A 16,793-nucleotide genomic window follows, 5' to 3' on the forward strand; every position below is an offset into this window, starting at 1 on the left:
TATATGAACTTTTTTAGGAAGTCAATTAAAATCATAAATGCTGGAAACTTCGTGCTATTTATAACTAATAATGTACATCAATACTGATTTACTGAATTTGAAGTATGTATGCATCATTCTTAGTTATGTTATGCGAGATATATGGGTCATTCTTTCACAAATCGTATGGATTTTGGGGGAAAAAAGTCACATTTTAAAATTGACAGATTTTTTTTACAGATATTATAAATAAAATCATTTGACACGTATTTCAGGATTTTGCTAAAAGAAATTTTTTTACGTAAATATTTACAATTGAAATATGGATGATTTGCTTCATTTTCAATAATATCTTCTGCGTTAAATTAAATATCTTTAGTTGTGCTGATCAGATCAGTGTAATTTTTACTTTATTTTACTCATATAGAGGTCAAATTTATAATATTTTTAAAAAAATATGTTTTTTGCAATTTTCTTAACAATAACACCCCTAAAAGTTTACAAAAGTTTTACCTACCCTCCTCCCAACCTGAATTTCAGCAAAATTCTGAAATACGTGTCAAATAATTACATGTATAATATCAATAAAAACAAAACAGACAATTCTGAAATGTCCAGATCTGGTCGGGGTACGGTTTGTAAAATTCGGTGTACACATATGTGAAATATATTATTTGAGATCGTGTTCTTTGCTATTATTTTATTTATTTGATCTAATATATTTCAAAACCGATGTATTTATCTCAACTCTTTATTCTTGCAGGTGAGTTCGTTATTCTCCGGCAAGCGGCACGTAAATCAACCTCGCGAACCGATAATTGACCGCGCGCCGTCTCTTAAATCACAACGACGCCGTTGCTGTTGAAAAAACTGAAAAAGCGAGAAAAACGAAAGAAAATTGTTCGAAAAATGCGGTTCGAAAACACAAACGCTTGTGGAGATATATTTATGAGTGTTAGAAACGTAAATCCAATCGAAATTATATCCGACAAAGAAATAATTGATCGTTTGCGAAATGTATTTCCGTTTGTTTAGAGTGCAGGAGTTTCTGCAATTGAAATGCACATACATATAAGCCAATATAGAAATATCATTAGATCTATGCATTTTTTTGAAAATATTCAATATTTAGATTTTTTTAGAGCGATATAAGATGTTGTTTTAATGCATAACTACCTGGCTTTTTAGAAGACAATTCAACGGTTGACCTCTCACTAATCAATATTTTATTATTAGAATTTCTCTAATATTGATCTCTCGCAGAAATGTCGCTGCTATACGGAACAGCATATCCATCACTAACGCTACTGAACGGACCAAGCACACCTATATCTTATCATGCCATTCTCAACAAAAAATGTTTCGCAAACGCTTCTAATGATTCTAAAAGTTACAATAAATGCCTAGACTTCTGATAGGTTATATCGTAGTGATAGACCAACTGCAAATACAACATGTCATCCATAGACGGCATTTGTAGCGAAAAGGTTAATCTGATCAAATGGCTAATTTCACTTGGAGACATTTCACAACACAAAAGAAAGTCGTGGTCACAACTACTTGACATCAGTCTTTTTAATGTGAATTCAGTACCTTTAACCTTCTCATGGGAAAACTCCAAAGTATTAAACTTTAGTTCTATTTTATAATATTGTATAAAATAAAATATATATCTTATATATTAAAACAGGGATATAAAATTCTCAGTAGAAAATGTGAATATCATAAAATATAAATACAGAAAAAATATAAAAAATCTAAAGAAGTTATGTATGTCTTTACACAAAAAGATCAATTTAATTAATCATCATCTAAGAATCAATTAATTTCAAACCCATTTTTGTTGATTTATTTCGCCATAAATATTTTGAAAATACTAAAGAAATATGTCTATAATAAATCTGATACGTACAGCAATTTAATTTGTTGTTTTTTATGTTCTATTTATCATTTTTTAATTTGCCTATTTTTACTCTTACTCAATTGTATCGTTTTATCTAAACCTGAAGTATCTTATTCACATTGTCATTTATTTATCGGTAACTCTCTTTACTATAATTACTAGATGTACTCTAAGAAGTGTTATAAATTATATGATAATATTTATATTCAAAGTGACACGTAATTAAGCCGCACACAGCTACGATATAATCAATGACATAATTATTATCTTGTCTAGGATATAATCATGCATTTGTACATAATAAAAGATAGGAGTCAATATCAAAACCTATATTATTACGCCTCTATTATTAAGATACTAAAGCTATTCATAGATTTCGCAGAGAACTTATCGGCTGTTGAACAAAACAGGATAATAGGTTGAACAAAACAGGGTAATAGGAAGTCCGTGTTATCGGAGTGATGTCCCATTTTTAGCTCCGCGTAGTATGGAAATCGCGTTCCCAGAGTGAAGTGTTAGTGGAGGGTTGATTGTATATTTTATATAAGAATATATATTGTATATATAAGAATAAAATGAAGACTTACCAACGACATCGAGGTATCCGACTTGGCTCTTCATGGGATCAGTGTTGATCTGACACATGTACCATCCTCGGTCGGACTCTCGGACGTCCCTCACCCTCAGAAGCCACGAAGTGCGTTCCGAGTGCAGGACGCCGATACGATGGTTCTTGGTTATCACGTGGCTGTGGATTGTCAGAATTGTTTGGGTGTCCACTCGTAACCAAGCCACCTGTTGAAGAATATTTGATATAATAATAATAAACAGATTAGATAATTAGGTCTTATATTATATTAAACCATTTGATATGGTTTATAATTTGCCAAAGTTATTATTTGCAGATATATATGAATATACGTAATTAATTTTGGTAGGCAAGTGTAAAATCATGTTCAGGCATTTCGTTCGGTAAATTTTTAATATTTAACAAATTAGTAATTAATAATTAATAATGTATTTACTAAAAGTTCTTACTATGTAGTTAAAGAACAATTTCTAAACACAGATTATATATAAATTCGAAACACTAAGGAGACATATCACGGATAGAATATAAATGTTATGTTGCTCTATGGAGGTTATTATGTATAAAATGCTTTCTCGAACAGAAACTACATACATTTTACACAGTTCGTAACTACCAGCTCATACGATTATGAATACCTAACTTAACATTTCTATTTTATCCGAGAACTGACCCCAAAATCACATATTAAACATAGCACTGAAATCAGGTGATACTTGTAATATGTATTATTATGTTTCACAATTATTTTTGTACAAAGTCTTACTAGTACCTAGTAAATGATAGACAATTGCTGAAATTTCCTAGTACAAAAGATTTTAGACTAGAATAACAACAAAACATTCGCAAAATGGAAATAATCGTATTTTCTAAATCTATTATAATAATATCTATCTTTAAAATAAACATAACCTAATTATTTCTTCACATCGTCGACACAAGCAATGGGCTTTTTGAATCACTCTAATCGGATGCGCCGTTCTCACAAAAACAGCTATTCTTTGCACTTTTTGCTCCATATCTGGGAAATGGTTGAATCTAAATGCTTTAAACTTTGCTTTAATATTAAATTTGAAATAGCTATGATTGTGCACGTTATTGTCTATTTATATATACGTAAAATTAAATTTCTTTATTTACGATAATTAAAACTCCTACGCACTTGTTCGTTGAAAGTCAAAACACATTCTAAAGCCATAGAATTTAAATTAAATATACTCTCGTTGATAGACGAGAGTACGATCTAATTTCTATAATTAAGTAAATGTATTTTTGAAACAATAGAAGGTCCGCTTCCATTCATAGAAACAACTTTGTCGTCTCGTTCTAAGAAATACCTATTTTACAGAATACAGAATATTCAGTATAACTAATTATATTCAACTTCGTGTGTCTTTGAGTCGCTTTTCCGAACATTTTCACAAATTACAAAGCTCCACCAAACCGCGGGGAGCGGAAAACTTTGATAGAGGGGCTTCTAAAAGGTAACCGTTTCGCTATGTTGAATTAACATTTTGTTATGAAAGACGTCAATATTTATACAGAATTCAAGTAATTTCAATTAAGGCATTTGAATGTAGGAGTCTTTAATATGAATTCGTCAAAATTAAATTTAACGTCAAACCACAAAATTGACTTAATAAAAAAAATTACTTATCGTATTCGTATGAACAATAATTTAAACTGTCAAGTAAATATTGCAATTACATACGATTGCATACAATGCAAAAATCCTAAACGTAATGTGAAACGTTGTGAGTACATATAAAATTTAGAAAAGTTATGTATTATTTTTTATATATTACAAAGTATTTATGAGGTTGTTGATTGTCCACAAAGGTACTAATATTATGAAACTCACAAATACTTTGTAATCTATAAAAAATTATTTCATTGTGCAACAGATAACTAGGACTTCTGTCCATAGTTCAAAATTAATTAATATATATTGTGTATTAAATCTATATATTTGTATTATTAAGAATATTCAGGTGGAATCGCAGATAGTATAAAAATCTATCTTTATAATAAATATCTTATAATTTATTTATGAATTATTATTTATTATTTGTATTGCATTATGTTTTTTTTTTTTAAGTTCGATCATAATTTTTTTACAGAATTTATTAAAAATGTTAAGCATTATGTTTGGATTATGTATTTAATTTGTATTTTATATATTTTGTAATATCTAAGTTAAAATGGCAGATGATTCGTGTTTTTTTCAATAAACCTGAATGCTCAAATAATATAAAAATGTAATTATTATTAAGTAAATACTCTAATTATCTATTAATTTTTATAGGACTGACTTGCAAAATTCAGGTTGCATCGTACTTTCTTAAACTCGTTGGTTTTGAATGGTCATTATATTAAAAAACTTAAATAAATAAAAGTGATAATTTAGGCAAAAATTAAACTCAAGTATCTTTGCTTTGCTAACACAAGATTTCGAGTACAAATACCATATCATGGACAATCTGATTTCAAGCAGTAGCAATATTTATCAAGTGAAAATAAAGTTCGGAATATGTTTCCTAGTGAAAATAGCCCTTCGAGGGCCTTTGCTGCCCTCATACTATACAATTATTTATTTGTCAAATATTAATAAGGAAGAAATAGGCTATTAGATTGTCTTTTAATAAAAGTAGATAGTAAATAATACATCACAATAGCTAGAAATTTTGCTCCTAAAATAATATAATAGTATAAAATTGTAAATATATAAAGCGAATTGCTTCCAACTGTATATGTTCAAATATTTTCATTTTATTCGAATAAAATTGTAATATAAGCGAACTTTGTGCTCTCTGACGACAAAGCAATAAATTGATATTTCCAGCGCAATAACATTTTGAGATGCCGTGCTATTAGAAAACCTATGCAAATTAAAATTATCACGTTTCAGAATTATACGGGCTTTAGTAGAATGCTCAGAATTAATTAAAACGCTGATAAAACGTGTTTATTAAGGGCTGCGGGAACATTATAGACTCTTTTGCGATTGTATAAGTGTACAATTGCAAAAGGCGTTATTATGGAATACTTATAATTGATATAACTCATTTATGTAGATATATATATATATATATATATATATATATATATATACATGAGCAAAGCTTGGGCAATACAGTAATGAAAAATTCAAGGTATAAATAATTCAAAATTTTCGTTGATGAATTACTTATACAATCATTCGAACCCACGAATGTATCAACAGCTCAATGTATCTCAATGTAATTCAACATTTGGAAAATATTCCAATTATCGCAATGAGTGGAAAATTATCACTCAACGAATTCATTTTTTTTTAATTATATTAACTAACATATTTTTCTAGTTTACAGCTAAAAAGTAGATTATTTCAATTTTGATTATTCGCACATACCGCAAAATGTACAATGGAATTACATTACATTAATTTATCAAGAATATAACGGTTTTAGCAACGTAATAAATATAGTTAATGGAGTGTTAAAATCGTATTATTCTTAGAGAAGCATCAACATATTATACACAAATGTACAAAGATCAATAAAAAACTGAATAATACAGATTTGTTTAGTCTTGCGAATAAAATATTTCTTCGTGAATATATATATTATAACTAGCATGCTTTCCTAAGAAGAACAAAAAAAAACATACGATATCATTTGTATTGAATCACAAAAAATATAACTAGGTGTAAGTGACATTTTTTCTTAAAGCAAGTTGCAACTTCCCGATATGAATAAATAATTAACCTAATTAAGTAACTACTTGTATCTATAGGTGAATGCCTGTCTAAGTATCCACCTCTATTAGTTCCAACTTGTCTACTTTTGTACCAGCCTAAATGTCTACGCGATGACCTGCCTACTTGTCTACCAATTTGTCTGTCTAACATTCAACCAGGCTACTTGTCTACCTTTATACCTTTCTAACTTTTTTTTACCTGCCTATCTTTCAGATTGTCTATCTTCCTTCTTTTATACACATAAAAATTCAAAATAAAGCCCTAAGAATATTTTTTCAAATATCAAGAAACTCAGTAAATTTACATTAAATATCAAACAAAATACTACATAAAGCAATACAAGGTCCGAAAATTAGGGAATTAATAAATAAAATCACAAAATATTTATAATAAAAGTTAATAATAACACAACAAATAATTTGGTAGTATCTTTGACAAAAAAATATGTTCTGGTATTCCAACTATGTGCTACCTAGTTTTATGAAAGATCTTTAGTTAAAAATCAATATTTCAGTTTCAATTTATCAAAATTTTTCCACCACATTTATGTTTTTGCTAATGTTGTATTATCCTCAAATTTATTGTTTGTGGTTTTTGTGATATTTGCCACATAATTATTATTATTTAGCTTTAAAGTGATAGTTATGTGAATTTATTATAATTTAAATAATTGTTTTGTTATCTTCAAGATAGATAATCATGTTGTAAATTCATAGAATGTATTTTTTTCATATTAAATGTAATAAAAATCTTATAAAAACAAAAAAACTGTCATACAGTTATCAAAATTTCTGCATGTCTATGAATCAATAATAATTATCTGTAATTATCATGCCGAAACAGGCCAAATGACTTCTTTTCTTTAAATCCGAAATTACTAAATCTAGCTTCGCACAAATGAAACCAATTTGTCACTCAGTCAATACAAATAAAATGTTTAAATAATTTGAATCGAATGCAACGTTTGCTTTGTACATTCCTCCAAAATGTGTGGACCTGTTTCTGTTGATCAGCACATCTTCTATTAATAAAAAATTTTAATCATTCAAATCGGTTGGGCTCGTCCGTAAGTAAGCGACGGGACTTGATTCAGAGGTCCCAGGTTCGATACCCACTTGGAGCAGCCAACTATTTTCACTTGGAAATATATGTAGTAGTATGTTCCCAAAAATAGTCCTTTCCTGGCATTGCAAGGATAAAAATATTACAGAAATTGTAATAATAATATTTTATATAGAGATGTGACAACTGATAACATCATGCATACATCAATTTTATTAAGATATATCAAAATCCTTCATCAATGATAAATATTTAAGTGATATATAATCTAATTTAATAGTTTCAATAAATTTCAAAAATCTGTATTTTATTCGATCATCCATTGTCCTACAATCTCGTGCCGCATATGCAGATGTGCGACTGGGGTCAGATGAGCCAGGAAAATCCAAAAAGATAGAAGATAAAACGCACTTTTCCCCTTTCGTAGAGACACGAACACCGACATCTACCTACACTTATTCGCGACTAAAAAATACACTTACGATCGCGCCGGTACGGCAAATAAATTCCTAAACAAAACCCCGCCAAGCAATAAAAACGAACCGGGATACGAGTCAGTTAGTACCTGGAGAACAACGATTCAATTCCGCTTTCGATCTCATTTCCAGCTAGTGATAACAAATACATAAATATAGGATAATGTAAATGAAAAGATGTATATACACAGGATAATACACAGGACAACAGGAACGTGTTTTATCATTTTAATGATTGTCATGAACGGGCTTAATCTTTACTACCTTTAATGATGCTTAGAGGTTCCGTATTTTAATTTATTACCAGCTGTGAATTGTCCATAATCTGATGACCAGTTGTATTTATTTTCAGGAAGAAAAAGCACTGACATAATAAATATTGAGTTCTCTCGTGTATTGGTGGTTAGAACCATGGGATTTCAATCATGAGTCCTAGGTTCGATATCCTCCTCTGGCAACCTAGTGTCAAGCGATAGTGACATCGATTTTCACTTAAAAACATGGTTACGAATATGTTTCCAACTGAAAATAGACCTAACACAGCATTTCTGCATCAATCAAAAATTCATCACTATTACAGAAATTGTAACAATAAAGTGTGACAGCAATAAAATAGAGATAAGAAGTAGCACTAATGACACAAACATAATAAATTTCGAACTCCTTTGTGGATTAGTGGTTAAAGCTTTTGGATTTCAAATAAATGGTCTCAGTTTCTATACCTATTCCTCGGGCAGTCTGGTGTCAAGCAGTACTGTCATCGGTATTCCTTTGGAAATATAGACAGCATTATGTTTCAGAGTAAAAATAGCCCTTCCTTGGCAAAGATGCATCAATAAATTCAACACTATTTATGAAATTGAAATAAAAGAATAAAAGAAAGTAACAGGACAATCGTTTGGATTTTCAACTATAAAACAGACTTAGTTAGTAAAGTCAAATCATCAAAATAGCTGATAGAACTTTGAAGTTCTCACCACTGTTCCAATAAGAATCATAAAAAAATATTTATTTAGGTTTCATTCACGCAATATCATAAATGATAAGCACCATTATTAGTAGTTTTAATTAACAATTTATTGCAACAAATGTAAATTCAAAATGACTTCAGATTATAAACTAGCAAGGTGATAGATAGAGCTTATCATTGAAAATAACTCTCTAATAAATACTTAATTTTTACAGGATTTTAGCAAAATGAGAACAAATATATTTCAATTACAGTATTGAGTACTTTGAATTATTGATGGTATAAAATAAAATGTACCATTGCAACCACAGATTAACGCAAATGAGAAAGAATATTATCTACCTGTTCAATAAGTTTTTATAATTATAATATGGTTATATGTCCTGTATGAAAAACATTGTTAAAAACAGATAATAATTGCAATTGAATTAAAAATTTCAGAAATAATATTCCTCATTATTATTATATTTACGGATTTAACGGAACAAATATGAGAAATACGCATTAATATAAACAAATTATAGTAGTTTGTCATCTATTAAAACGCTTTATTAGAATATAGAATAATTCTGAATAATTGAATTCAATATTTATTTAAATCTGCATTTGAATTTGAGGGCATCACGGCATGTATTAACCATTATTCACATAAATATTTTAAATAATACTCATATTGTTAATTATATTTACTGATAATAATAACAACTAATTATATAGTTTTAGAATAATACATGATTATAATTATAGAGCAATGTAAAAAAACATCAACGTTTGTAGCAATTTGGACTAAAAATAATGTTTTTTTTATATTATGTTTAAACAAATTTTTTTGGTATTAATGAATTATGTTTGAATAATGGTTAAAATATGCCGTGTTGCCCTTAAATTCAAATTGAGATTTAAATAATTAGTGAATAATAAAATATGATTGACATGAGCATTATTTTATATTTAAAAAAGCGCTTATCAATAGAGAATAAACTACTATAATAGAATTAATATTAACGTGTATTTTCGTAGTTGTTTATCGTTGTTTCATTAATCCAAATAAAATAATAGCTAATAAAATTGCTTCTCTGAAATATGTTGTCAATTATTAATTGGCAATTATTATGTTTTTAATAATATTATTTGTAACAATTGTCGAATATTGTACACGATATTATAATTATAAAAATATAATTGCTAACTTTTTTCTTTGTTTTTTTTTTGGTGTAAAACAAAAATTCGGATCATGGAGGGTTAAAAATAATTATTGCATATTCTAATAATGTCATATTACTCAAATAAGTAATAGAGTGCGATAAAAGTATTATGCGATAAAAAATAAGATAGCTTTTCAAATAAAACTATCAAATTCTACTTCGAAAACACATCTCGACATTTAATATGAAACAGTGTTTCCTCCACGAAAGAAAGCACCGCGACCGTTTTGCTCGAGCGACCGGAAAAAATCCGACGAAATCCCGAGCAGTTAAACGCGCTCCCAGCCGACCTTACACCTTGGACCTTCGAGCCCTACCGCGCGTCCCGAACCTTCGGATCCGCTGCATTCAAGCCCAAAATTCGTACGCCTTTTTGCAGATAAATCAAATGTATTCATAATATGAGAACGGGGGAAAAGATGAACTATGTTATTTCTACATTTATGATTTTATATGATAAATGATTTCATGAGATTTTTTATAAAGGATTATACAAGGTGGTTTTATAATATTGCCCTCAAATCATAGACATTACACTATATAAGGTCTAGGCCTCTAATATATGTTTGCAATTTCAGGTATATTGTTTTGACATAAAATAAAATACTGTTGTTATTTGACCTAATGAGATATTTGTTTTAAGCATAGAATGAAATACCGGAATACCGGTATACCAAAAAACCGGTATGCCCCCCAATTTTTCGGCCTTATAATACCGGTATCTGCCTTAAAAATACCGGTATTTCGGTATTTTTACGTAAGCACTAGTTAATACATATTGCACTCAAGTTTAAATTTCTCGAAACAAATTTATCTTTAAATTCCATAATCACTTAAACAGATGTATCTGTAGGTGGTTTTCAAGTATAAAAATATGTCAAAATATTGTCTCAACTTCGCCATTGAACTAAATATTTATTGCTTTACAAAGGGCTTCATATTTTGTCGAAATACATAGAATCGGATTAAAAAATAATGATGTTCATTTCCTCTTAGGTTAAAATGTAACGGTTTTTTTAAAATAACATTAGCACCAGAATATTTTCATTTAACAATAACGTTCAAATTTGATCATATTTTTTAAATATGATATTATTATCGGTATTACCGGTTTTAAAAGCAAAAATACCGAAATACCGTTATTGAACTTTTTATCGGTATTGCATTCCCTATACCAATAAAACCGATATGTTCAAGGGTGATACTGGTATTAATACGGTCGAATAATTGGACGGTGTACCGGTTTTTTGGTATACCGGTATTGCATTCCGCACTCTGCTCATTTTACATAAGCACGATAACTAATAGATAATTAATAAGATTAAACATTAAAATATTTCAATTTACTATATAATTATTATTGTAATTATAAATACAATTTGACATAGAAATGTTTGACAAAAAACTCAAATATAAAAGTAATACGATTTCATAAAAATTGTAATCATCGTATAATTAATATCGCTATTGAAATACTACTACAATACGACAATCCAAATATAAAGTTACATTTTCATAAAAACGGATATTAAAATGCATTTCGAAAGTTTTGATACAAATTAATATGATTCAGAAACGCTTCTATTGAAATATAAAAGCAAGTGCCACTTGCAATACAGTTTCCAATTTAACAAAGAACAATTTTAACTTCAAGAAAAGATTTAATGAAAAATATATCAAGGTTTAGCTTCTTACAAGAGAAAGCAGAACAAAAGAATCAATTACCCGTACCGTTTTAAGAAAACATTTCTACTAATAAGTGAAATGTAAGAATTGCTGGCATAGTTCTATTGCACAACAAAAGTGTATAAATTTATAAGTGAACAGTATATGATTCATTCATTGAATTGAAATTTTAAAGTTCTTTTCTCCGACGATATATACTATATTTAATACATCACTCACTAAGTCCGTAGGATTATTTATATTTAGCTATTGAAATTTTGTTTAGTATTTCCATAAACTGCTGAAGTAAAAGGAAACACTAAAGTCCACATTTCAACTACTAATTATTGTATATACTATAGTATATATATATATATTAAAATGCGTTTATAGTTTTATTGTATATACTATAAGAAGCAGTTGTGCATGTGGATAGAAATCTGTCGTTGCATACGTACCGGCATCAACGTTGTATGCGTACCGATATCAACAAGGAAATCGGCATATATACATAAACATTTTAAAGTTACATCGTAGTACAAATCTTGATTTATTGAAAAATGCATGAATCAGAAGAATATTTTACCTTGAATAATAAAGCAAATTAAATATTTTTGCCGTGTACTAAACGATTAGTACTTATTGATTAGAAATTATTTCTATATTATTCGTAGTTTCTATAAATCTTTGAAGTTATTAAAATGAAAAATATTTTTTAGGCAAGACAGATATTACAGCTGTTCAAAGAATGAGATTATATAGCCAGCGAAAAGGTAAAAAAATACAAGCAGTCAATGAATGTATGTTAATTTTAATTACATGAAGTTCTTCAAACACACTTACATGGTGGGTGAAGTTGCGAAAACAATATTTGTTTGTTTAACACAATCCACTGTGTGAACGAATATTATAGAATATATTAATCAGCAATTACTTCATTTCTCTAATGAAGGTTCATTTCTAAATGCTAATTACAATGACAAACCGATCATGTCATATTTGAATTATGACTTTAATTACATTATTGTTTTTAAATATTATACATATTTTTAATGTTATCATAAATATATAATTTATAATTTATCATTATATAAATGTATATAATGGTTGACAGTAATAAATATGTGTATCACGAGTGTTACCATATTACTAATAAACATTATTCAAAATTGTTATATGATGTGTTTATTTTTACATAAATGCCACCTTGTCCAGTAGCAAATAAGTTTTACTTCAATCGCGTGTGAACCTTACGCGCACTCTTTTTTTTTTGAATTATTTTAGAATATTTTTGTTAATTTATGAATGTGTGTGTGAGTGTGTATAAACGTTCTTATATAATTAATATACTCCCATTTCATTTACTGATTCTCTTTATATTTGTGAGCGCGTGTCGAGTAAAAGTAACATGTGACACTTTCTCCGCTCTCGGTGTCAGTTAGAAAAAAAATGCGATCGTCTTCATGAATATTTAATAGGAGATGTTTATAACGTCAAGGGGATATATTTATATTTGGAATAATAAAAATCACATTAAATGTGTGGCGTGTTCGGTTTCATGCGTTATCTGTATATGATACATATATTTCTTATCGGTAATCGATAATGCTCAAAAAGCATAGAATTTATACATTTCTTATTCATTGTACGAGAAATGTAAGTAATCTTTTAATGTTTTTAGGAAATTCTTAAAGCAGATCTTGAAGCAGAATTTTATATTGAATATCGTGATATACAATTTATTTAGGTCCATATATTTAAGATGATCATTATACTAGGTAGGTATCACAATGTTTTTAATAAGGTAACCTAATGGTTGACATATACTTATTTCATATATTTTTAACATAAAAATTTATCTAAGAATTTCTTCTTCTGTTGATATATTTTTAATGTGATGCAGTAATGCTTATATTTTCAAGTAAAAATGGATATCACTACTGATTGATATCAGGCTGATCGAAACTGAAACCTGTCAATATCTTACTACTTTTCCTGTCCGCTACACCATTATTTTTCTCTAGTTTATTCTCAATAATATTGATAATAAAATATTTAAAAGAATAAACAAGCGAATCTACTTCGAGAATAGTTCTGTATTTGTGAAGATCTAGAAAACATCCTTGGTTTCTATCTTTTGTTGAATCATTTATGTCAAAGTCATAACAGTTTAGGAAATAGTATAGTAATCGAAATTTTGTGTTTGTTCTAAACTATATAAAAGATCCATAAAAAATATTATTCTTGTTTTCAAACATAGCATTTGTTAAAATTAAACATTAATCCATAAAATAGATAGATATTGTAATAAAACAGAGTTAACAAACAAACTATATTTAACTGATAATTAATTACTAATTACTAATAATACTAGTTATAGTATATAACATAACACAGTAGAATATAAAATTAATTTTTCAAAATAGGAGGCAAAATGAATGGTCATTTTAAAAATAATTTACGATCAGAAATAGAAACGTAAGGATCTTTATACATTTTATATATACAATATGTTGACCGTAAATCAGAGAGTTATTATAGAAAAGCCTTCGATGTATCAGATCAAATATGCTTAAATTGCATATCGTGTTATATATATGAGTATTAAAATACATTAGTATTAAAAATATCAATCGGCCACAAAATACACAATTATTTTGAAAAGATTTTTCTTTATGTTCTCACATAGTGTTTAAAAATTTTAATTAGAAGCATAATGTTGTTCAATAATTTTTATAAACGTGTGATAATAATGCAAATAATAGAGAGAAATTTGGAAAATGTGGTGTTTTATAAAGAATTCAAGCATGGCACATAATATTATCTTCATTATAATAAATACAAAAATAATCATTTTCATTAAACATTAAAGTTATTCATAAAATATAATACAAAATTACCATTATTAACTTCCCGCAAAGTAAGTTATAGTAACCATCGAAAAATTAAAAATCAAAATCTGAATATTTTGGTATAACTTATAATTAGAAAAAATGGATATATGTGTGTATATGAGTGAGGTGTGTGTGTTTTTCGTGTGGATACAATTTTTCGTCCATCATTGCAGACGCATTACTGATCAATCGATAAAATTATTCAAAAAACATTCGGCTCCTATTTTTGGGGAGACTGATTAGTTTTAGGCAAAGACAGGCACAGCAGTTGCGAAAATATGAAGCAAAAAATGCACAAAAATAGAAATGAAGCTTTTGAGAGAACAGTGGATCCGATTTGAATGATTCAAATAACATTCAATTCGTAATGATAGAGAGACAAGGTGATAAGTTTTTGGCAAGGTCTACCAGTTTCGGAAATACAGGGCTAAAAGTTCTAAAAATTACATTTTTTGAGAAAACGGAGCATTAAATTTGAGTGATTCAAAAAATATTTTTCTTATATTGACGGAATGAAGAATTGATTACATTTTTGCAAACATTTGCGGTTTTAGTCATGCAGCAAAAAATTGCAAAAATTGACAATTGTTATTCAAATATGATTTCAAAAATTCATTGTTATTGGTCAATATATAAATAAAAGTATTGATAGATGGGTAGACAAGTATACACGTAAGCCGGTAAGCAGATGGATTGGTAGACAGAATAAAAGATCGATACGTAAACGGATAAACAGATGGATTGGTAGACAGGTAAACAGACTGACCGATAGATAGGTAAACAGATAAATGAGAATAGGCTGGCAGAAAGATAGACAGATGGATCATAAATGTATCAAAAAATTATTGAATAAATCGGTTTATTACACTTATAGGGAAGTTTGTGCAACTAGCCACGAGGCAAAATGCCAGTAACAACTAGTGTTTATTATATCTAAATATCCACTAAGCCAATAGCAATTATGAAAATCTCAATACAAACAGTTTTTATAAATTAAAAAAACTATATGTAATTTTATGTGTATATACAGAATTTAATCAAACTTATGGTTCATATAATATTACGATCCAAATGTATTCTTGGAGCATAGCAGTTACAAAATTATTTCCTCATTTCCTCGTTGGTCGAGTATTAGCCGACGCTTATGCATGAATTTTCAATACTATCATTATATGATAAAGATCCTAAATACCAAAATACCAAATTCAATTTACCGAACAACACAGTGTACACACATAATAATAATGTTACATATGTAGATTTAATGGCATATGTGATATTTATCGACACGTAGAGTAAAGAGCTCCACCGATGCATTATGAATAATTCGAGTCAATTATAACGTAATATTTGGACCTGATCAGAAGATAGACGTATTTCAAAATAATATAGCAATTCTTTCAGTAATAATGTTACAAAGATTATATGAAGTTTTTTATTGCATGCAAGAAAAGTTTTATGATGAGAAAGAAGAATGTAAATTAATAAAAAACTGTTACGTTTTCTACTGTATATTCATATTTTAATTTATTGTCGAGAAAAGTTGCAGAGATAATTTTAGTTTTTATGATGATGTTTTGATTAATTAGTCCTATTGTTTATCTGTATAAATTAAATGACACAAAGCAAAACTTGTCATAATACTGCAGAATTCAAAATCATATAGAAATTTTTTATGTTGAATATCAAAATTACTTATTATATATATATATATATATATATATATATATATATATATATATTTCTTATACTCTTAGATATAAAACTAGACTGATGTCTAGCAAAGTTCATAGAAGTTTTCAAAATTTGTTCAATATTTTTCAAAAATACATTTGCATATTCAAATAATAAGGACAAAACTTTTCCTACAATTTAGAAAATCGCACCTTGCAAATAATATTTGAATCTGATTTATTTAGATAGATATTCACAAAATAGTTTCTTCTAAACTTTTTTTTTCATATTCACTCATTTATTTCATTATTTGCTGAAAATATTATAATTGTGTTTAACATCACAATGTTAAAACGTCAAAATGAAAAAGTATTAATGAATTGTCTTCTTGAGCAAATTACAAGACTTTTCGAAATTTTAAACAATTTTACGTAAACAAAATGAATACCATAAATCGTGAAAATTTTGATAAATGCCAACTATGTTGATAAGTTAAGAGCTGAAAATTGGAAAAGGTAAAATGTAAAATGTAAAGGTAAAAGGTAAAATACTATATAATTTATGATGGCAAAACTCATATGACTTATGCATATAGCTGTATCTACATAGAAAGTAGCAGTTAAAATACAGTAGATTA

The 16,793-nt window shown here is 27.9% G+C and overlaps 1 protein-coding gene across 1 annotated transcript in view; it reads right to left on the minus strand.

Annotated features, from left to right (window-relative positions):
* Positions 1 to 16,793, minus strand: part of LOC113369956 (lymphoid-specific helicase-like) — a 945,337-nt gene that overhangs the window by 150,716 nt on the left and 777,828 nt on the right. Inside the window, exon 5 of the mRNA XM_026610584.1 lies at positions 2,470 to 2,677. Within this exon, the coding sequence (XP_026466369.1) occupies positions 2,470 to 2,677 (208 nt within the window). The remainder of the gene's footprint in view (positions 1 to 2,469; positions 2,678 to 16,793) is intronic.

Source organism: Ctenocephalides felis, unplaced genomic scaffold (assembly GCF_003426905.1).
Source record: "Ctenocephalides felis isolate EL2017-DRISC unplaced genomic scaffold, ASM342690v1 CF-g0.4_SCAFFOLD_01492, whole genome shotgun sequence".
NCBI classification, from domain to species: domain Eukaryota; kingdom Metazoa; phylum Arthropoda; class Insecta; order Siphonaptera; family Pulicidae; genus Ctenocephalides; species Ctenocephalides felis.